Here is a 23,508-nt window from a genome sequence, read left to right as displayed (position 1 = left end):
TCTCTGGGTCTAATATATATCATGGCCTGCCCAAAACAAGACAGCTACATGGAAGTACAATTAAAATCACATACTTTAGAGCACTGTGGACCACAGAGCAGCATGTATGATGGCGCTTATTTCTGTCTTTCTGTGATACTGAAGCTGTTTTGGTCCCAGGATATTGGAGAGAAAAAGTGGGTGAGATAATACCTTTTATTGAACCTAGGGATGTAAGCAACTAGTGGACTACACTTATGCTTATTGTGTAGTCATCGGACAGTTAAGTAGTGACTCGATTGGTCGTGTCTCTCCCCCTCCCCCACTGTCTATCAGAGAAGGGCAGCAAGAGGGGGAACAGGAGCTGGTTGCCCCCAGCACGATCTCCAAGGGAAGCAGGGGAGGCAGAGGCACAGTGGGGAAATGGCGCAAGTGGGAACTGAAGCAGTCCCCATTTGCGCCAGGTTCTAACTGCTATGCTTCTGCTTTTGAAATGTAGCAAGAGCCTCCTCCTCCTTCCCCCTCTCCCGCGCCCCCTCCCGGCAAGGCTCTTGCTACCGTTCAAAGGCTGAAGCACAGCTGTTTAGCATTCTCCATCAAAAATGTTATGCTTAAACGAAGCACATGAAATCTTTTATAGGGGAAAAGGCAGTACGCCGCATTTATTGAGAATACAACAGTTGCATATACTTTTCAAACACACACACACACACACACACACAAGACATCATGCATACACAGTTCTGCCAGAGGATGATATAGTTACCAGTCCAGAGTCTGTGTCAATCTAGTGGCCAGCTAGATCGAGCACGGGGGGGGGGGGGGGGGGGGGACCAGGGCCTTGTCAGTCGATCGATCTGATACTCCTCTCAAGACGGTGGCAGACGTAGCAAAGCACCTTGCTTTTATAATCCTTTTCTCTGTTGAAATCCATGGATTCCGCTCTGTCAGCTTGTGACTGAAATGTTATCTTGTTGATGTCAGTCGTTCCCAAACATCTTCCAAAGCTTATCCTGTAATCAGTCATCTTTTGGGGGTGCCCACTCCGCTTCCAGATTCATCAGTCTGCCAATCCTCTTGTGAGTAGGGGGTACGCATCGATTGTTATAGATGGCTTCTCTGCAGCTAGGTCGTCCCGTCTTCTGGCCTTCACCCACACTCGCTCACCCCCTTCTTTGGCCATCTGGTTCTAAGTCATATAACTTTGCATCTTATCTCGACACATTCACACTCCTTTCACACACTCGAGCAATATTACAAGGAGTTTCGAGGTTACAGATCTGCAATTGTAAATCAAGAAATTAAGGTTTTGGCCTTGCACATTAGCAGAATTCCTCTAATCTTATTAACACAGCCACAATACCCAGAACTGTTTTTCTACTTTAGGACATTTACTAAACTTCAGAACAAAGAAAATAGATCTTCAACTGAAAGGACTTAATTTGTAAAATATTAAATGTATGTTAATAAATATGCCTTATATTGCTATATTACTGCTACATTACTACTATATTAAATATGATTCTATATATTACCTTACATTACTAAACCTAAGATAAGAAATATAAAAAGAATAAAACTTTCAATCCTAACACAGCAGTTGGAACACACTTGCCCCATGTTCCCCGCTGCTCTTCTGCCTTTTAAATGTAGCCGTGGGGAGTACTTACTACATTTAAAAGCCTGGAGGTGCACCCTGGATAGCGAGTGCTCCACGTCCCCCTGTCGACTAATCCAGTAGTCGATGGAAATTCTACTCGATTATCTGATTAATTGAAATTTAACATCCCTAATTGGACCAACTTCTGTTGATGATAGAAAAGAGCTTTTGTGCTACACAGAGCCCCTCTTTGTGTCTGGGAAAGGCACTCAGTGTGTCACAACTAACTACAAACTGGAACAGATTGTTTAGTATAAATAGTTACCTCACATTCTTAAGGGATCATTCAAGGTGAAGTGTCTCATTAATGCCCTGAAGTCATAGTACAAAAAAGGGGTTAGTGGATTGCAGATTCTCATAATAAAAATATTGGAATTATGACTTTACAAAACCTGATTTTTAATGTTTAGCAAAGTTTTAAATGTAAGCTTCTAGGCTTGTCTTTTAAAGGTGTTGGGCAGGTTTCTTTTGAGGATGAGGACTGAGAGGTCAGATTTAGAGATCATTTAGAGAGAGATCATTTTGTGAAAAATGTTTACCCAAAGGTCATCATGGTGTTTTTGTCTTTAATCATTTTTGTGTGCTTTCATTTGAGAATGTAAGGATTATCTGGTTTCACTCATATAGTTGCTGTTGGAAAATATAAAGCATTGGATGAGATGGACCATATGTAAGGCCCATGGATCTTGAAAGGTGTGTTGTGGGGTGTATTGATCATCAGAGCAGTGGAAATATGTCTGCAGATTTTGCATGTGGTGTTATAGTACGGTATGGTGCCACTTTAAATTCCTAGGTCTTTGTCTGGAGCTTGCTTCTGATGAGCTTCATGAGATTGACGGTTATTTGAAGACAAGAAGAGGGAGGCTTCGCAGATTTCTTTGAGGATGTAGTATTTCTTGTGTGTGCTTGTAATTGTGTTCTACATGGTTTCCAGTGTGGTGTAGCAGGTGACAATTAGGAATATGCGGTCAGAGGGGGTTTTATTTCCATATTGAAGCAGATTCTTTAAGGTTATATCTGCATTGCAGGCTTTGCACAAGAACAGCTGTTCTTGCGCAAAAACTTGCAGAGCGTCTACACTGGACACACGTTCTTGTGCAAGTAAATTTACAGTAAAGCATCGGAAAACAGGGCTTCTTGCACAAGAGTTATTCCTCTTCCCACAACAAATAAGCCCTCTTGCGCAAGAGCTCTTCCACAGGAAGGCAGTGTAGACAGGCAACAGGGGTTTCTTGCGCAAGAAAGCCCTATGGCTAAAATGGCTATCAGAGCTTTCTTGTGCAAGAGAGCATCCACACTGCCATGGACACTCTTGCGCAAAAGCACATCTCTTCCACAAAAGCACATGGCAGTGTGGATGCACTCTTGTGGAAGACCTTTTGCACAAGAACTCTTGTGCAAAATGGTTCTTGCACAAGAAGCCTGCAGTGTAGTTGTAGCCTCAGGGTATTTGGGTAGCCCATTTCATAATGCAATCTGCTTCTCGGGTGGAGTGTCTTTGTTTGGTGAATGCAGTTTTAAGTGTGTCTGTGCCTTTCTTGGAGTATGTTTTGTGGTATCACAAGGAGGAAGGAGAAAATTTGTTCCTCTTGGTTTCTGAGGACAGGACAAGGAGTAATGGGCTTAAAGTGCAGCAGGGGAGGTTTAGATTGGACATTAGGAAAAAATTCCTAACTGTCAGGGTGGTCAAATATTGGAATAAATTGCCAAGGGAGGTGGTGGAATCTCCCTCTCTGGAGATATTTAAGAACAGGTTAGATAGACATCTGTCAGGGATGGTGTAGGTGGAGCTTGGTCCTGCCTTGAGGGCAGGGGGCTGGACTCGATGACCTCTTGAGGTCCCTTCCAGTCCTATTATTCTATGATCTATGGGCCTGGCTGTAGATAACAGATTTCTTAGTGTGTTTGGAGCGGTTACTCAATGTTTGAAAGTAAGCATAGTGATGTGTTGGATTTCTTGTATATCGTTGTCTGTAGCAGTCTACCTGTTGCAGCTGATTGTGGTGTCTAAGAAGTTGGTGTGGGTGTAGGACCGTTAGAGAGAGAGTTTAATAAGACAGCTGGTGGTAGTTGAATTTGTGGTGGATATTTGAGGCATTTTGGTCATCTGTCCAGTGGATGAAAATATCATTGATGCATCTCAGGGATATCCTTGGTTTCATGGTGCAATTGTCCAGATATTGTTCCTTAAGATAGCCAATGAAGAGGTTGGCATATTCCATGGTTTGAACAAAGTGTTTATGTAAAGGTGATATGGGTTAAGATAAAATATTTGGCTGTGTCTACATTGGCGCGATCTTGTGCAAAAGTGACCACTTTTGCGCGAAAACTTGCTGCCTGTCTACACTGGCCGCGAGTTCTTGTGCAAGTGCACTGATGTTCTAAATCAGTGCTTCTTGCGCAAGAACTCCAATGCTGCTGCTCAGGAGCAACTGTTCTTGCGCAAGAGGCCAGTGTAGACAGGCAACATGAATTTCTTGCGCAAGAAAGCCCAATAGTTAAAATGGCCATCAGAGCTTTCTTGCGCAAGAGAGCGTCTACACCGGCATGGATGCTCTTGCGCAAACGCACATGCCAGTGTAGACGCTCTCTTCTGGAAGAGTTTTTGCACAAGAACTCTTCTGCAAAGGAGTTCTTGCACAAGATCATGCAGTGTAGATGTAGCCTATGGCTGTGTCTAGACTGCATCCCTTTTCCGTAAAAGGGATGCAAATTAGACACAGCGCAATTGCAAATGAAGCGGGGATTTAAATCCCCCCCGCTTCATTTGCATAAAAATGGCTGCCACTTTTTTCTGGCTCGGAGCTTTGCCGGAAAAGAGTGCCAGTCTAGACGCGGATCTTTCAGAAAATAAAGCCTTTTACGAAAGATCCCTTATTCCTCTTAAAATAAGGGATCTTTCGGGAAAGGCTTTATTTTCTGAAAGATCCGCGTCTAGACTGGCGCTTTTTTCCGGCAAAGCTCTGAGCTGGAAAAAAGCGGCAGCCATTTTCATGCAAATGAAGCGGGGGGGATTTAAATCCCTGCCTCATTTGCAATTGCGCAGTGTCTAATTTGCATCCCTTTTACGGAAAAGGGATGCAGTCTAGACACAGCCTATGAGTTTAGCTATTGTGGCAGGGTCAGGCCATGGAGCTGCTGCAGAGAGGGGAAAAAGACCGCCCAAAAGGGTAAAAAAACCTGTAAGGAGAAGCAGAGAACTCCAGGCCAATTAGAGGCAGCTGGGAGAGAGCTGGCTCAGGCAGATTGGGGCCAGCTGCCTTCTCTGCTGGGTGAGGGGCTTTAAAAGCCTCTGCAGTTGGAAGCTGGGGAGGAACGTGAGAGGACGGACGGAAGGGAGGTGGTGGAGAGACAGAGAGGAAGGAGTTTGAGAGAACAATCTGTAATAGTGTTAGGTGGAGGCAACTAGGGAGGGAGTCTGAGGAGGCGTGATTGGGCTCCCTACCACAGAGACCTGCTGCAAAACCCAAACTCTGGGGTTAAGAATGAGAGTCCTGCGCAGTGGTGGCTTGGGTAAGAGGGGCCCTTGCCACACTATGCATTTGGGGTGGATATCTGAGTAGGGATGTAAAGGGTGAGGCTTACGGCTTAACCATTAACATCCCTATGTCAGAGTGCTGTCCATTATATTGTAGATATTTGAGGCAGATAGCCCTCCTGTTTGTCTCTTGCTGGAGATCCCTGAATCATTGTAATTATCTTTCTCATCATCATCGACGCTATTGTTAACAATAGATGTCATCCTAGTGTCTTCCAAGGCATGCAGGCCAGAATAAAAATTTTGCAATGTAGTTTATGCTGACTCCCACTGAACTCAGACATATTTCTGAATCTTTCAACCTTTTTTCCTTATTTGAACTACCCTACCCCACTACTTTTGGGATGCTTCACTTTTCATAGGTTTACTTGTTAATTCCCACTTAAAATTGTTAACATGTACATATGTTACTTGGACACTGGACAGCTTGTTAACACTTTGAAAAAATCCTCATAATACTCTGAGCAGCTTCATCTGGAACATTTGCCATATATATTTTTCTAAATATTAGCAGTTTAACACATCTATTCCTGTGACTATTTCATCGTGTGACTTAGAGTCCTTCCTCAAATAGCTACTCAAATCAGGCCCAAAAACAAGCTGAGACCTTTTGGCCAGGTGTTAAAATGGTGTTCATATTTCACCTTGGTAGCCTAAATATACCTGATATTGTCTCTTCTTGGCTACAGTCCTGAATTCTGATACAGTGATATTGACATTACATTTAAAAATATCGTCTTCACAATATTTTTTCTGATGACTGAGCAGAGAAATATTGGTAAGTGATGAATATTTCATTGTTAATGGAAATTGGTAATGTGTTCCACAGATTTCAATGGGGCAGATGTTGCAAGACTTTGGAAAATTCCTAGGGATGTTTCTTCTTGTCTTGTTCTCATTCACAATTGGATTGACCCAACTGTATGACAAAGGAGTTACTGAAAAGGAAGAGAAGGACAAGGACTGTGCAGGAATCTTCTGTGAACAGCAAAGCAATGACACATTCCATTCGTGAGTTTTAGCATGCTAAATAAAATACTTTTAAAAATCAGCTACAGGACATTTATGCCGACTGCAGATGATTTACGTGAGGGGGAGGAGGGGCGGGTGAGAATTATGACCTGGATTCACTACAGTTTGTAGCGACACTGCAATTTGCAGTATCAACTCTACATAGATGTAGAGACAGGTCTCTAGGGATAGTACTCCCACAGATGTTCGTACTGGTGGTGATTCATTGGTACTACATGAGTTTGAGTTACACAAAAACCACAGTGTAGACTCATCCTAGGAAGTTAAAACACCATTCCCTAACACAATGAAGAAGCTATTTCTTCCTGTCCACGCTTTTATTAAAAATAAATATTTATAACATGAGCATTCCCACCTATAGTTTGTAATAGTACTAGCGCACTGTTGTTAAACAGTGCAGGGAGGGGGGGACCTATGGAGTACTATGATTCCCAATAATCTATTATGAAATTCCATTTTCTGTTTATTAAAAACTTGCCCACAAGACCTACCCTTGTTAAACTTTTACGTATTTATTTAGTAAGATAGGTATACTTTTTAAATTAATAAACAAATTTATTGGCTATGAAATGAGGAGTTAATAGTACCAACTTGAGCAAAGAAGCACCTGTACTTCTGATAGTGTCTTAATTCGTCCCATTTTAACTCTTAGGCTGTGTCTACATTGGCGCGATCTTGCGCCAAAGCAGCCGCTTTTGCACAAAAACATGCTGCCTGTCTACATTGGCTGAGAGTTCTTGTGCAAGTACACTGGCGTTCTAATGTGTGAAATCAGTGCTTCTTGCGCAAGAACTACGATGCTCCTGCTCAGGAATAAGCCCTCTTTGCGCAACTGTTCTTGCGCAAGAGGCCAGTGTAGACAGGCAACATGAATTTCTTGTGCAAGAAAGCCCGATGGCTAAAATGGCCATTGGAGCTTTCTTGTGCAAGAGAGCGTCTACACTGGCACGGATGCTCTTGTGCAAAAGCACATCTCTTGCGCAAAGGCACGTGCCAGTGTAGACGTTCTCTTGTGCAAATACTTTAACGCAAGAACTCTTGCGTTAAAGCCGTGGTCACCAACCAGTAGATCGTGATCTACCGGTAGATCTCAGGGGCTCTAAGAGTAACTCTTGAGCCCTCTCTGAACTGCGTGTCTGTTACATTAGATTTCCTCATTTGAGGAGCAGCTACTCACTGAGCAACAACACAGGTGAGTATCTGCGAGGAATGGTGAGAGCTGGGAGGTCGGGAGGGCTGAAACACCCCAGCCAGCTGACTGTGGCTTTCAGCTGAAAGATGCTGTCCCTCACTCCAGCTGATCAATGGTGTGGGGGTTCAGTCACACCTCCTTCCTTCTGTAGTCCTTTTGAACTGCGTATTTACAGTTAACAGCAGTTATTCGCACTAGTTACGCCCTGGGTACGCAGGGTGGGGGGTCTGGGCCCACCCTCACTCCCAGACCCCAGCCCAGGGCCCTAAGGACAGGGTCTCTTGGACCTGTCCCACCGGAGGGGTATGTCCCCTTAACCCACCGGTGCGCCGGCTCCGTGCCCTGCCCTGGGCTTCTTCCACCCTGCCTACTTAAATTCCCGTCTCCCGTCGCCCTGTGCTCCGAGCTCCTCTATCTCTTCTTCCTTCTCCCCTCCCCCACCGGGTACTCACCGGGGTGTTTTTATTCCCCCTCCGGCCTAGCTCCCTGGGCGTCTGACGTCACCCCCGCGCCGGGACGTCACTTCCGGCCGCCATTACTCCCCGCTCATGCGGTGCGCGTTGCCTAGCAACGCCAGCTGTCCCGCTGCCCAGCTGACGAGCGGCGGTGCTACACCGCCTGCAAGCGGTCAGTTCCCGCCGTGCTGTCCCCAAGAGTGAGAGGGCAATTGCGGGGTCAGTGCGGGGTGGACCCACTTTGGGAGGATAGGCGGGTCCCACCCCATCACAGGTGGCTTCTCCTCTGCACCTGCCCACGTGGAGCTTGGTGTACCCTGGCTGAGCGCCATGGCCAGCTGGCCGGGCAGCCACTTCTCTTCCCTCCAGCCTGGCTGCCCTGTGCTCAGCCCAGGGAGGCTGCATCTAGCTCCAGCTATGCTGGAGCAAGCTTCCCAGGCTAAGCGCAGGATCACAGATGCCCATCTGATGGACTGTATACGACTAGCAATCTCAGACTACAACCCAGATTTCAGGACACTGGCAGATACTGTTCAGTTACAGGTGTCACATTGAGACTTTGTTATTGGAAGAAAAAATATATACAATTATCAATACTTGATTTTAGATTTACAAAATAGCAGAGAACAAAATGTATAACTAAATGTTTCATTTGACATTTAAATAGCATTAATTAAAAACAGGCCATTTATTTCATAACTATAAACATGTGATTTTAATTTTATATATTGCATAATTTAAAAATAAACTGTTTAACAGAGTGTATAAGGGCTAGGGATAGCAAGTGATGGACAGAAGAGAATAGAGAGGGCGGGCCTTCAAGGAAGGGGCGGGACGGTAGATGTTCTCCTGTTCTGAGACTTAAAAAGTGATCTTGGGTGTAAAAAGGTTGGAGACCACTGCGTTAAAGAGTATTTGCACAAGATCATGCCAATGTAGACATAGCCTTAGATTAGTATTTAAATATCAAGTGTTGAAAAGCAACTAAAGCAACCTGCCATGCTACTTATTACAATTCGAAGTTTGTTAAAATAGTAATATAGATTGGAATGCTTTGGTATCTTTTTAATTGTAAAATGACAGACACATTAACAATTTTGGAATGTATTCACAGTAGCAGTTTTTTCATAGGAAGGTCTAATAAGTAGAAAGTTTGCATGCTGAGGGTTGACCATATCCTCCTTGCTAAATTAACAATTGCAAGGTGAATTATAAAAACACAAAAATGTTTGTTTTTTTTCTAAACTGTATCGGTTTTAATGTATTGATTAGAAATTTGAAGTTCATTGTATCTTAATATATTGAGAAATGTCTTCACTGCTGTTGGCATTAAGGTGCCTTAAAGATATACTACAGTATGGTTTGTAAACTCAGTGATCAGCAGATAATAAAAGTGTCTTTTATAATTCCATTGTGATTAGAAAATTGAATTACTTGGTGATTGAACTTGGTAACTGTTTCTCTAGGAGAACTATAACTTCTTCACAGGCATTCACCTTCCTTTCTCCCTCCCCCCCCCCCCCGCATCCCCCTTCTGTTCTGAAATGTGATTTGTCCTTTTCATGTGTGTTCATTTTTTTTAATTGTATCCTTTGGTATATATGGCTGTGACTATTTTCTTCCACTATTTGATCTGAGGAAGTAGGTCTGGCCCACGAAAGCTCATCATCTAATAAACCATCTTGTTAGTCTTCAAAGTGCTACATAGTCCTGTATTTTGTTTCAACTACACCAGACTAACACAGCTACATTTCTATCACTATAACTTCTTCAGTGATAGTGTCTCACGTAAGGATATAAAATCCCGTTTAATTGGTTAACTGGTTACCAGTTAACTGATTTAAAAGGAGTGCAGACAGGTAGGGGGATGCTCCAGCCCAATGCCTGCTGAGGCTGGGCTGGAGCATACTTCCCTGCCCTGCAGGCAGGGACTGCTACAAGATGGCTGGAGAAGCTCCTCCTGCCTCCAGAGTGCCTGAACTGAAGCACCCCCCTGTCCATGGCAGGAACCAGTTGATGGTTAACCTTTAAGGGTGATGCTTACCATTTAACCAGTTAACATTTCACATGCCTAGTCTTGTGTTATTATGTTGATCAGTTACCATAAAATATAGAGCATTATTGCTCACTCATAGGTCCTGATCCAAAATTCAGTGAAGTCAATTAAAGTCTTTTTAGTCACTCTGCTTGGCTTAATCCAATGACCATATTGCACCTAGGTATTAGTTGGCTGGTGGGTCGGGTTGCTTTGGGGGATGGGCAGTTGAGACAGAGTATTTCAGGGGAAACTACTATTTTAAATGCAATGGTTTGAATTGGAAAGAAATGCTCTGTTTTATCATCAGTTAGGGCCAGATGATGATACCTTTACTGACAATCTGTAGCACCTTACTCTACAATTAGCAGTGCTGATTTTAAGTGGGACTGCTTATAGTATAAAGAACTATTCTCCATCTGGACCTCAAGTACAGTAGTAATAATTGAACACAATTGGTAGTTCATTCTGAATAATTGAATTCACATGCTAATTTCTTTACATTTGTGTGTTTAAATATGTTAAATATTTTATATATAACCAGAGATTTTGTTTTTGTAGGTTTATCGGTACCTGTTTTGCTCTGTTCTGGTACATCTTTTCCCTAGCACATGTAGCAATCTTTGTCACGAGATTTAGCTATCGTGAAGAATTGCAGTCTTTTGTGGGCGCTGTTATTGTTGGTACATACAACGTAGTGGTTGTGATTGTCCTTACCAAGCTCTTAGTTGCAATGCTTCATAAAAGTTTTCAGCTGATAGCAGTAAGTAAATAAACTTATTTTTTTAGTCAAAGTGTCAGCAATGTTCTTAATGCTGTACAGGATAAAGCTAGTCTCTACACTGAGGATTCTAGTGTAATTCCTGATTGTGGAAAAACGCACATGAATAGCTCTATGCATGCAAGTAGTTTAATTTAGTTCACATGCATAATACTTGCAGACTTATGGACTGAAAGACAGAAATCAGAAATTAATATTTGGTGCTTTGTTTATTTCTCCTTTTTAATTGCATCACACATTAATTTTCGGCTTTTTTGTTTATTTTCTCTTTTTAATTACATCAAGTATTATAGTGTTATGAATTTTAAAGGTACAGGCATGTGGGAATTGAAGATTAAGTCTTATGGTACCTATAGCTAGAATCAATTTTTGTCAATGTATTCAATTGTTTTAGTTATTATAAATATTTCTTTAAAGTGCATTTAATAAAAGAATTATACACACAAGTAGCTAATTTTTTTTATGCCATAGCATATATTGGTGAATATATTCAATGTTAGCATTTAAGGTACTGGAAAATATAAACCATGTAAAGTTACCAGTATAAACTTTCAAAACATTACATATTTTCTTGCAGACTTTCTTGCTCATTTTGTCAATGTTATCTTAATATTTCTGATATTTTAGAATCACGAAGACAAAGAATGGAAGTTTGCGCGTGCCAAGCTTTGGCTTAGCTACTTTGATGACAAATGCACGCTACCTCCACCTTTCAATGTCATTCCTTCTCCTAAGACTATCTGCTATCTCTTCAACAGCCTTAGTAAATGGATCAGCTCTCATACTACTACTGGCAAAGTCAAACGTCAGAATAGCCTGAAGGTAAGAAATTTTCTGGAAAGTTAAGTGTATTTTAACAATCTTTGAAATATTTCTTCCTACAGTGAACCTAAGATATTTATCTTGTCTTCTCTGGAAGCTTCCTATAACGTGATAGGTGCTGTCATAACAGCTTTTACTGTATTGTGATTTATTTATCTAGCTCTGTTGTTACTACAAAGCTCTATAAACTAGCATTTCTTATCTTGATACAAAGTCTGCTTTATAGTCTGGTTGGTGCAGGGCTGGCAGACTCCCTACCTGGCTCTGTGTGGCTCCCAGAAAGCAGCAATATGTCCCTGCTGCTCTTAGATGGAGTGTAGTCGGTTTGCCTGCCTGGAGGGGTTCCTCCTCCTCCGGCTCAGTGAGCGGTCACTCTGGCCCACGATACTGCCCCTTTAAGCCAAGCCCCCCCAGGTCACAAGTCCGTACCCGACCTTCCTTCAGGCGGGCAGCACTCAAAAGTCTGTGCATCTATCCAAGCCCCGCCCTGGTTCAGGGGGAAGGGGCTGCAAGTCCACCCAGCCCCTTTCTGGAGGTACGCCGAGCCCGGGTTCAGGGCGGGTGACAGGCCACTCAGAGTCAAGTTTACAAGCAGGCCAGGATCTGGTTCACGGCATGGCGGCAAACATACACGGTAAGTTTATAACCTGGCCAGGCCCTTGGCTCAGGGCAAGGCAGCAGCCAGCACAGTTAGGCTATCAAAGTGAAGGCCAGGCCCTGGTTCAGGGGCAGCAGCAGGGCCGGCCTGAGGTATTCTGGCACCCCGGGCACACGGCGCTGCCCCCAAGCGCACGGCACATACGTGGCTCGGCTACGGCCGCTGGAGCGCAGCTTGGGGCCCACTCCTGGGGTGCACGGCGCATGCGCGGCCCAGTCCGGCTCAGCTCTCGCTGCTGGTGCACGCACCGGGCCATGTAAGACGCCGTGGGGGGAAGGGCGTTGCTGGCCGGCGCTGTGGGGATGCGGGCAGGCCGGTGTTGTGGGAGCCGGGCGCCTGGCGCCCGGTGGCAGCTGTAAAGGGACGCTGCGCACTCCTTACAGCTGCCATCAGGTGCCCCCCATCGGTTGGCGCCCTTGTGCAGCTGCCCGGCTCACCCATGCCTCCGTCCGGCCCTGGGCGGCAGCACATGATTACAGTCAACAAACAGTCAGTTCAAGAGGCCCTGACCCTCAGTCAGAGCAGGGCAACAAACAATCCAGAGCAATCAGTTAAAGAGGGGCCAGGCCCTTGGTTCGGAGCATGGCAACAAACACTCAGTTTAGAGCACAGCCAGGCCCTGGTTCAGGGTATGGCCACAGAGAAGGGGACGGGGTCTCCTTGTTCAGGAGGGTTGCAGGCTACTTGCCTGTGGCAGTGGCAAGGGGGGAGACTGCCACCCAGCGGGGGGGGCTCAGGCCCGCCCATTCCACTGCACCCCAGCCCAGGGCCTTGGGAGCAGCAGTGAAGGCTGCTACGGATCAGCGGGGTCTCCGGCCCAAAACACGCCAGCCTTGGGGTCTTTAACAGCCCCCACTACCTCTGGGCCTCTTCCGTTCTTCCCCTCAGCCGGTACCTGGGTATCGGGCGGCGGAGGCAGTGAGTCCAGGAGGGTCTTGTCCCACTGGGGCGGTCTGGTCCTGTCCTTCGCTGCTTGCAGGTCAGTGGGGCTCAGCTGGGCTCCTGATGCAGGCGGTGTCGAGCAGCTGGGCCAGGCCTCAGGGTCCGTGGGAGTCCCAGGCGGCGCCTCCAGTCTAGGTAGCTGGGGCCGCTTCTCCCAGTTCCAGGGCAGGCGCTGGAGCACAGGATCAGGCTGGCCTTTTGGATCCTCAGCCACTTCCGTGAAGGTAGGCGGGCTAAGCTGGGCCTCCGCCTCCTAGGCAGGGAACTGGTAGTCTGCCTCTGGGCCCCGGCAGGTAGGAGGCCCTGGCCAGGCCTCAGTCCCCACTCCTCAGGCTGGGAGTCCAGAGGAGGCCTCTAGTCTCTTGGCAGGCTGAGCCCTGATTGAGGCTGCTGCCTGGGCTTTTATAGTTCTGGGACCGCGCCTTGGCTTCCGGTCAGGTGACAGGGCGGGGTTAGCCTCAGCCCAACATGGCGGCTGGAGGGGTTCCTCCTCCTTCGGCTCAGTGGGCGGCTACTCCGGCCCACTACATGGCGGAATAGCCATGAAGGGTTCAGACTGCAGGAGGAGATGTAGAGCTGGAGAGTGAGGCACAGGAGGGGGTGTGGCACAGGTTCTATGTGGTAGCTGGGGTGTAATATGGGAATTGGAGGTACTCCCCTCGGGCAGCTCTCTGCAAATGGCAACCTGTCCCTGCCCTGAGGAGTCACAGGTAGGTGACTTTGCATGCTGCTTCCACCTGCAGGTGATGCCCCTGCAGCTCCCATTGGTCGAGAGTCAGCACTCAGGGCTGGGTGTGGGCAATGCACAGAGCCGCCTAGCCACAGTTCCACCAGCAGCAGCAGGGACAGGTCACCATTTGCAGGGAACCATCCAACATGAGCGCTTCCAGAATCCAGCACTCCAAAACCCTCTCATGCCTCAACCTCCTGTCCTAAACCTCCTTCCCTTACCCAAACTACTTCTACCTCCTATGCTCCAATACCCAGCCCCACATCCAAACTTCTTCCCTCTTAGTTAACTAGAATTTTTTACTTACTAGCACCCCCCACTTTCCTGACATGCTTGATAAAAAAGTTTTTACTGTAATGTATTCTACATATAGTTTCAGTTATGTCCAAAATAATGGTTAAGATTATAAGGGATTCAGTTGATGAAGAATTTAAGCATACAAATATAATTGCCCATCAATATGATGTTATGGAAAATGGTTCTTATCAAACAAACCTGATGTATTTCATTGAAGAGATTATAAATGTAGCTGATAAAGTTAACTGAGTAAATGTAATATACTTATGTAAGATCTTTGATGTAGTACCATATGATACACTAATTAAAAATTAGCACTATACAATATTGGCAAAGCCCACATTAAATAAAACAAGTGGCTTAACTGATGGAGCTCAAGAAATTAGTTATCAGTGCAGAATCCTCATCAAATGGAGAGGGGGAAGTAGAAATCTAGGATTCTACCATGATGATCAGTACAAAAGCCTGATGAGCATTTTGATCAATGATCTGTAAGTAAATATAAAGTCCTTGCTAATGGCCCGGTAACTTACAGAAAGATTGCCCTATTATCATTATTTACCACTCAGCCATTCATACAGAGCAGTTGGGATATGTAAAATGTGTTTTAATATAGCCAATACCAAGTTATACATTCAGGAGCAAATAATGCAGACCATACCTGTGGAACAGAGGACTGTAAATTCTGGAATACAATGCCCATGTAAAGGATTTAGGAGTCCTGTTGAACAAGCAACTAAACATGAGCTTCCTAGTTGTAATACTGTGAGGAGAGCTAATGGGATCTTTAGATGTATAAATAACAAAGTAGTGAGTAGGAGTAAGGAAGTGATTTTTCACCTCTGTATATGGAATTGGTGAAATCAGTAATAGAATGGTGTGTAAATAATGGTGGTGCCTGCATTTAAAAAAGGATGTTGAAATTTTATAGGCAAGGGTGCAGACAAGCACCACAAAAATAATTTTTCAAGGTTGGAAAAAAGTACCCTATAGTGAGGCTGCATCTAGACTGTAGAGTTAAATCAGAAATCTTTTTCCAATTTTCTTTCGCAAGAGGTTTTTCTGAAAGTTAGCGCATCTACACGGCACCAGATTTCAGAAAAACCTGCTATTTCAACACATCCCTTATGCCTCACAGAATGAGGTTTATAGGGATGGTGAAAGAGCACGTCTGCTTTTTCAAAAAAAATTCAGAAAAGTGGATGTGTTCCTTGGACGTGGCATTGCGCTGCGGTCTAGACGTAGCCTCAGAGGTTTAAAAATCTCAATTTATAGCTTATCAGAAGAAAGGTTTGAGTTTATTATAGCATATAAGTGTCTTTACAAGGAAAAGCATTGGCTACTAACAAGCCTATTTAGTTTAGTGGAAAAGGCATGAAAAGAACCAGTAATAGCTGGAAGCTGAAATCAGAAAATGCATTGTTTAAAGTTTGTTCCTCATTTATAATTTGAAGTGCATAACCTTTGGAACAAACTACTCAGATACACGATGTTCTCAAATCAAGATTAGATGGTTTTCTGGATGCGTTAGCCAAACACAAGTTGTTATACTCATATTATGTTGTGAGAATATTTCTCATACTCATATTATGTTATGAGTATGAGAAATATTATGGCTCGTGATGTAGATAAAATCAGTAGACCCCTGTGCAGAAACAATGTTTATAGCTCCACCTGCATATACAAAAATGATCAGTTGATATCCACAAATTTGCAGGGTTCTAGATGTAAAATTTGTATCTATATCTGGAAAAATGAGCCGTGGTAATCTGCATCTACAGCCGTGGTTGCAGATATCCATGGATTTGCAGGGCTCGAAAAATCAGACCAGATGATTTAATGGTCCCTTCTGGCCATAAACTTTCCTAGTCTTTGAATCCAAAATATAACTGTTAGCACAAGGCAAGAACGCGCACATTTATTTCAGTTTTAATTGAGATTTTTAATTAAGGCTGGCATAATTTTCCTCTTTGAACAAAACAAAATCCATTAATGAAATCTTTAATGGCCCTGCTGCTTAATATAAAACCTAATAACACTCTTTTTCTTCAGTGCTGAGACTTGTAATAAATTTTGTAATGGTGCAGTTAGAATTGGGGGGGGGAATGACTAATTATAAACATGCCATATGACATGTCAAAATAAATAACCAAAAAAGGAACACTGGAGTCTCTTAATTTTGGGGAGGTGTTACATTTTCTTTAAATAAACATAGTTAATGTACTCTATAATTATGTATACTAATTGCTGCTGCTCCTTCTTGCAGCCAAAAATATTTCAAGCAAACCAGATTGAAAGACTGTACAGAACATACTCTTAAGTACAAAGGTTAAATCAGAAATATCATACATTTGTATAACATTTTCCAAGCCAGATAGATTACAAGACCTCCATTTTTGCTTCACAAATTGGGCTTTGTGGGCCGGTCTCATTTTTATCTCAAAAGGCTGCACACATTGTCATATACATGTACACAAGTTGAAAATTAGTACATAAGAATTCCATCTTGGGTGGATGTATGTTGTGCTGCCAATGTAATTGTACACAGACTTCAAGGCTCAAATCTATTAGGGTACATTGACACAACAGCGTTATTTCAGAGTAACTGATGTTATTCTGAAATAACATAATGCGTGTCTACACTACCAGCCATTATTTTGAAATAATGTTGAGCTGGAGGATAACTTACTCCAACTCATGGTAAACCTCATTTTACAAGGAGTAAGAGAAGTCAAAGGAAGTGTGTTGTTCTTTCGACTTCCTTCTGTGTAGACAGTGCCAAAGCCGAGGTAAGCTATTTCGACTTCAGCTACGTCAATTGTGTAGCTTAAGTTGCATAGCTTAATTTGACGTTAGCCCTTCTGTGAAGATGTACCCCTACTTAGTTGAGAGAGTTTGTGTGTCTGCCTGTCTAAGAATTCCTTCTCTTATCATAACTTAAAGCAAAGTAAGGGTTTGGTTGTGCTGGGGAAATGGGATTGCTTCTGAGAAAACCATACAGAAAAGGCAGGTGAAACGGGCTGGATGAGGGCATGCCATCCCTGTAGATGTAAAGGGGCATGATACTTACCAGTAACTGGTTAACTGGCAGTTGGGCTGGATAGCCCTCTGCCCAACATGGTATTGTGTTGAGTTTGGCTCTGCCAGAGCAGTCCCCCCCAGCATGATGCAGTAGCACAGTGAACCCAACCGGGCTGGAGCAGGCCCCATCCACGGCAGTGCTCCAGCCCAGCCAGGTCTGCTGCAACGCAGGGAGCTGCTCCATGGTTGACTAGTTAAACATAGTGTTAACCAGTTACATTTTTAAATGACCGTAGCCCCACACACACCCCTGGTCTGGGACTGCCCCAACCCCAAGTCCGTCCATCCGTCCGTCCCCCCAGGAACCTTTTTTGGGGGAGGGGCTGAAGCTTCCTCTCCCTCCGCCTCCAATTCCTCATTCTTTCTGGAGAGCACAGGGAGCAGATGAACCTGGGTCTGCCCCAGCCAGGGGACATCCATCCCTCCTCTAGTTGTGCCTGCTGGAGCTGCAGTGACCACGGACAGGCACTTCTCACCTGACACCCGCCCCCCCCCCCCCCCCCCCGCCGCAAGCTGCTGTGGTGAGAGACGGCTGGGGTAGTATTCTCTCTCCACAGGGCAGCCTGCGTAATGAACCCAAGCCCCAGCCCGGAGCAATGATTCAAATAAAGCATGTACATTTACATTTTATTTTCCAAAAAACAAAAATTAATTGAGTTAAGGACCCAAGCAACACCAGGTAAATCTTCTAATTAAATAAATGAAAATAATTCCCTTTTGTTTAGTAAATCTTTATTTTTGTTTAAAGGAATGGAGAAATCTGAAGCAAAAGAGGGACGAGAACTACCAAAAGGTGATGTGTTGTTTAGTCCATCGTTACTTAACCTCCATGAGACAAAAGATGCAAAGCATGGATCAAGCAACCATGGAAAATCTCAATGAATTACGGCAAGATTTATCAAAATTCCGAAATGAAATGAGGGATCTACTTGGCTTTCGGACATCTAAATATGCTATGTTTTATCCAAGAAACTAAGGCCCAGTTTTTAAAAGGATCATGTTTAACTTTAGGTATACCCACAGTTGACAGTGATGGCTTATTTCTGTTGCCAGACCAAACAGAAAAGCAGGTTTTTTGCACAACATAAAATTTGAAACTGTATCTGCATGAGTTTCAGCTAAGTTGAAAAGATGTTACTATGTCATTCCTGTAAAGCTCTTTAAGTATGTAATGTACAGTATGTAAAATATGTATATAGCATTTTACACTAAATGTTACCCAAAATGTGGATTTTGACAAAGTCACTTTAGCTGTTGGTCTACAGGTCTTCGGAGCTGGCATGTTTTATTTCCCCTATTTTTTGCTCTTTTTTTTCCCCCCTCTTAGTTTTTTTTTTCTTTTTTTCTCCAAGTTGTGGGAAAAGATGGAGATTTTAACAATACTTAAAAATAAACCTGGTGCCTTCTTAATAGAAATTTAACCAGTATGATTTAAACTAGTTTGCAATGGAAATTTAAAGACTGCATGATTGTATAGGTGCCAGATTTTGTACATGATGTACTGAATATTAACAACTGTAAAACATTGGGAAATCAATTTTGTGATTTGTTCCCTGAAAATTGCAGGGTAGTGGGGATGTTTAAATCTTGGACATAGAGCCAAAGTAAGCTATCCATCTCCAGAACCTTAATGGATTCATTTAAAATAGTCAAGGCCTCTAAAAAACACACAAAGATTTTTTAGGTAGCACTCTGTGTGCCATATGCAACTCTTGGGGTTTGGGATTTTTTTTTTTAAATAGCCTCTTAATTTTGAGTAGTGTTCAGAAATACTTGTATCTGCATTACACATCATTGGCATAGGAAAACATTTTTTTAACAGGAATTAGATATGGCTCTAGAGCATAAATGTTATTTGTTTGCCAGGCTAAATATTTTTTTTATTAAAACAAATGGAAATACTGTACAATTATTTCTGTGTAAGAACATACGTTATTCTTATGAATTGGAAGATGTGCGTTCAGAAGATTTTGGTTTGGGGTATAATTATACCACAACTGGGAATGAGTTTTCCAGCACAATAGACAGGCTTGCTAAAAGTAGCAGCACAGCTGTGGGTAGCATAGGTTGGGGCTTGGGCTAACTATTCAAGTATGTATCTAGGAAGCTCACATAATTTTGTACTCACAACTAGCCCAGCCCAAGTTGTTGCCCATGTTACATCAGCTACTTCTAGTATGCTGGCTTGAGCAGAGCTAGTGCTTGTCTATCTGTGTTGAAGTACCCTCTCAGCTGCATTGTGAATGTTCTTTGAGAGACTTTTTTCATATCCTGTTTTAAATGTATCTTGATATTTTGTGTTCTTTCTGAATTTACCGCTTCCAACTGCAAGGTGTTTATATCATAATTATTTGTGATTTTAATTCTGCTTATAAAGGAAAGTAAGAACTTTGTGAGGTTTTTTTTCTGTTAGAGGGTATAGTAAATCTTCATATGCTTGTGTATAATTCAAGTGGACAAGTTAGAATTCAGAAAACGTGAAACTCTTGTATTTTTTTTATATGAAACCCAGATTATATTTATGATAGTTCAAGGATTATTTTGCAGTAATCCTGTGGATGCAATGTTCTAATATTCTGGGTTGGGAATTAGATCATTAGTCGGTCTTAAGGTCAGAAGGCGCAGCTAGCCACAATGGCATATTACTGTAACTGATGCTGGGGCACAGAGAGCTGACGCAGCTTGTCCATGTTCCCTCTTTTGAGCAAATTCTCATTATAAAAATATTTCTCGTAAAAGTAATCTATCATTTGCACTGTGGAGTTATGCATATCCTATGTGAGGTCTATACATCAGGCCTTTTGAAGCTCTTGTTTAGAGATTCTGATCTGTCTGTCAGCTTTCTATTTGAATAAGGACTGTATTCCAAAACAAGAGGATGATCAAAGTCTTGAGTGGGGTGATAAGTTGTGTTAGTATACAAGCCAAACACAAAAACTGCGCAATGTATATATTACGTAATACATGCCAAAAAAAGGAAAGAAATAAAAAACAATTTGAAAAATTTGGTTGTATTAGATATTAACAAAATAGATATACTTGAAAAATATTTAGGAGAGCTGATAATTTTCAGTTCATTACACAGCACAGCAAGATATTTTATCATAGGCGTTTAAGGAAGTTGGCTGGAAGCTATTGATACCCATCTATTAATATTTCCACAATATCCCCTTTATTTCTCTTTGTAAGCCAATAATTCTCTTTTCATCTTCTATGTGCCCAGCAAAATATAGAGCTATGTTATGTCAAGGCATTTCTCTTGAGTTGGGGGGAAAAAATCTGAAATGGTATAGTGCTTCAGATTTTCATATCTATAATAGAAACATTGGCTGAAAGAAGTGCTAAGTCATCTCGTCCATCCTCTTGCCCTGAGGTGAGATCAGATATACCCAGAAATGCAGTTCCGGGTCCTGTAAAGCAGCATTTTATTCTCTGTGGTACTTTAGTAACAACATATGTTTTAGTGTGTTCATTGTATTGAGACTTGGAGTCGGCTTAATCCTCTTGTCTTTCTTCTTGGTCAGAAGTAAAGTAATGGATAAGTAATTTTTCTGGGTGATGCATTTTCTATGTGGTCAGTTCCTTCAGATCTCTCTCTCTCTCTCTCTCTCTCTCACTCACTCACTCAAACTTTTAAGAAAGAGATTGATTGTTTCTTACTTGACTCATACAGACATAAGAATGGAATTGATGTTCCAGGCTCCCTTCAAGCCATAGTCTTGAACAGGTTTGTTAATGAAAGGATCTTCAATTAAGGTGCTGGCATGGACATGATACTTGGCTTTTGGATTTCCTCTGTTTCATTTATTGTTCCACTAGGCAATATGTATATTTTAAGTCTGGAAACACCTGACTAAAATGTTCCTCTCTGAGGAGAAAACACCTTTTTCCAGAGCTGTGATGAGCTTATGCAATATCGTCTAGCAGCATTGTCAATTCTTCCACTGCTTACTGGGCTCTTAGAAGATATTTGAGGTAAATTAGAACTCAATAGCACAGAACACTAAAAGCCAGGTCTGGTAGCCGTAAATAAACTTTATGGGACCACAGGAAACTTGGTCACATCCATGATATAAGTGGACAACTAACTAAAATCATGCCAGACCACAGATGGTGCCAGACCAAAGAGTGCTGGACTAGAGAGGTTCAACTTGTATTTCTAAATTTATATTTGGAATTACTGTCCTCTTGAGTAGTCTATTACTAATATTCCATAAGCAGTCTATTTAATATTTACAAAGCCCCTATCACAGAGATTAGTGCAGTTCTCCTTTCCACCCGCAAGCCCCCCTAAAGAGGGGAAAATACACATCGCTTCCATAGCACTTCGGCAGTGTAAAGGTGTTCACTAAGTTGATGTCTAGTTATGCAAGCACTAGAATGCACAGTCTACACATGAACCAGTATTTGAAAACTTACGTGTAAAACTGGAGAATTACAAATGTAGTTTTAAAACAAATGTCACTTGATTGCCAAAGCATGGCAGCAGCTTGGTTTAGTGCAGGGCTACTCAACTTTGCAAGTCCTGGGGCCACAATGACACAGCACATGCCAAGGACCACAATAACTGTGGTTGCACATACATGTAAGTGTATATGCAAATAGCTTCTTTCACACTGACAGGCATGAATATAAAGCACTTCCCACAATGCCCTGGCACCTCTCCCCAGGGGCTAGAAACACCGATCCCCTGTACCCCATCTGTTCCAGCCAGCCTGTCCGCTTGGGTGGTTCAGTGCTCACCCCGCCTAGGAGATGCCTTGCCCTTGTGGAGCGTGCTCCCATTGGAGGCCATGTTCAAAGGATCCCATCTGCAGGCCCCGTGTAAATCCGGGCCGCAAACAAATGGGCTGCAGGCCACATCGGGCCTGTGGGCCACGTGTTGAGTAGCCCTGGTTTGGTGAGTAGAGGAATGGAGTAGGAGGTAGGAAACATGGGTTCTATTGCTGGCTGTACCATTGAACTGCTGTGTGATGCTGGGTAAGTCATAGAATCACTGAATACTAGAACTGGAAGGGACCTTGAGAGGTCATTAAGTCTCGTCGCCTGCAGTCACAGCAGGACCAAGCACCATCTAGCTCAGAGGTGGGCAAAATATGGCCACAGGCCAAATGTGGCCTGTCAAACATTCATATCCTCTCTGCCATGATACTCTGGGCCACCTATGCCCCAGCACACTTTTCAAAGCTGCTGGGGCCCCAGAATGTGCATCTCTGGGCAGTGCGAGCTCCTTGGGGGAACTCTGTGCACTGCTCCTGCCCCCAGCACAATCCTTGCAGCTTGCTTGAGGGCCTATTCAACATGCAGAGATTTCCCCCCCTCCCCACAGTGCGTGTCATGCAGAGACACAAACGATGGCCCTAGCAGCCAACCACTGTGCAATGTGTGGGGGCACATTACTTTTGTTATGTGCACCAATATGGGGGTGATGTCAGACAGAATGCAATGGACAAAACTGACTTAGAACACCAGTTACTGTGGTATCTAGAGATGTGCAGTTAATTGGTAAGCCTCACCCTTAATGGTTTAACATTTCCAATTCATTGCCTCCAGGCCAGCAGGACCCACCACTGGCATAGGATGTTCCAGCCTGGACCGAGCAGCTCGTCGGCAATGGTAGCAGGGGGAGGGGAAGGGAATGGTGCTCCAGCTCAGTTAGACTGGTGCCCCCTCCATCCACCCTCTCCTTAATCGATTAACTGGTTAAACATTTCATTTACTCGCTTAGAACAAGGGATGTAAAATCCTGTTTATCCCAAACAGTTCCTTCCTAGTCATTTACTTCCATGTATATATAAAGGGAATAATGTCTAATAGAAAATCATTCTGACTTTAAGGCATTTTTTTTTTATCTCATCAACCTATGCAGAAAAATATCCTACCCATTTGTACTGCTAGTGCTGAGTGTCAATCTGAATCTTGGTCTCTGTCCCTTGACTGATTCCTAGCCCTTACCTAGAGAGTGAATGTTTTGTCTTTATTTGTGAAATACTGCAAAATAAAACAAGCTAAATAAAACATTACTAGATAAAAGCCTTGTGCTGTAGTATAATTTCAAATTTTTAAAACCCAAATCCAGTTCCTATAGTCTTCCAAAGATATCAGAAGCAGATCTTATACTCCACAAGAAAATGTTTCCATTCCAAGTGCCAGAGCATTGCAAACATGTCAATGATCACAGATTTTCTATTTTTTAGCATGTTCCACTTATCAAATTATATATATAAATAATTCTTTGGTCTAGCATAAGGTTTTAAAATATCTTAATCTTAGATAATGTAAGAGCCCACAAAATAAAACAACTTT

At 43.2% G+C, this 23,508-nt stretch overlaps 1 protein-coding gene across 4 annotated transcripts in view; it reads left to right on the top strand.

Moving 5' to 3' along the window:
• TRPC1 (transient receptor potential cation channel subfamily C member 1) overlaps positions 1 to 23,483 on the top strand; it is a 50,319-nt gene extending 26,836 nt beyond the window's left edge. Inside the window, exons 8-11 of one of the 4 annotated variants that reach the window (XM_075937657.2) lie at positions 6,007 to 6,188; positions 10,453 to 10,654; positions 11,300 to 11,494; positions 17,951 to 23,483. In XM_075937657.2, the coding sequence (XP_075793772.1) occupies positions 6,007 to 6,188; positions 10,453 to 10,654; positions 11,300 to 11,494; positions 17,951 to 18,178 (807 nt within the window). In that variant the 3' untranslated portion in view covers positions 18,179 to 23,483. The remainder of the gene's footprint in view (positions 1 to 6,006; positions 6,189 to 10,452; positions 10,655 to 11,299; positions 11,495 to 17,950) is intronic. The other 3 variants (XM_006123986.3, XM_075937656.2, XM_006123984.4) reach the window with 3 other exon arrangements.
• Positions 23,484 to 23,508: the final 25 nt, after the last annotated feature.

Source organism: Pelodiscus sinensis, chromosome 10 (assembly GCF_052426305.1).
Source record: "Pelodiscus sinensis isolate ZL-2025 chromosome 10, ASM5242630v1, whole genome shotgun sequence".
Classification (NCBI taxonomy): domain Eukaryota; kingdom Metazoa; phylum Chordata; order Testudines; family Trionychidae; genus Pelodiscus; species Pelodiscus sinensis.
The sequence above is the reverse complement of the archived record's forward strand: the minus strand, read 5'-3'. Positions and strand labels throughout refer to the sequence as shown.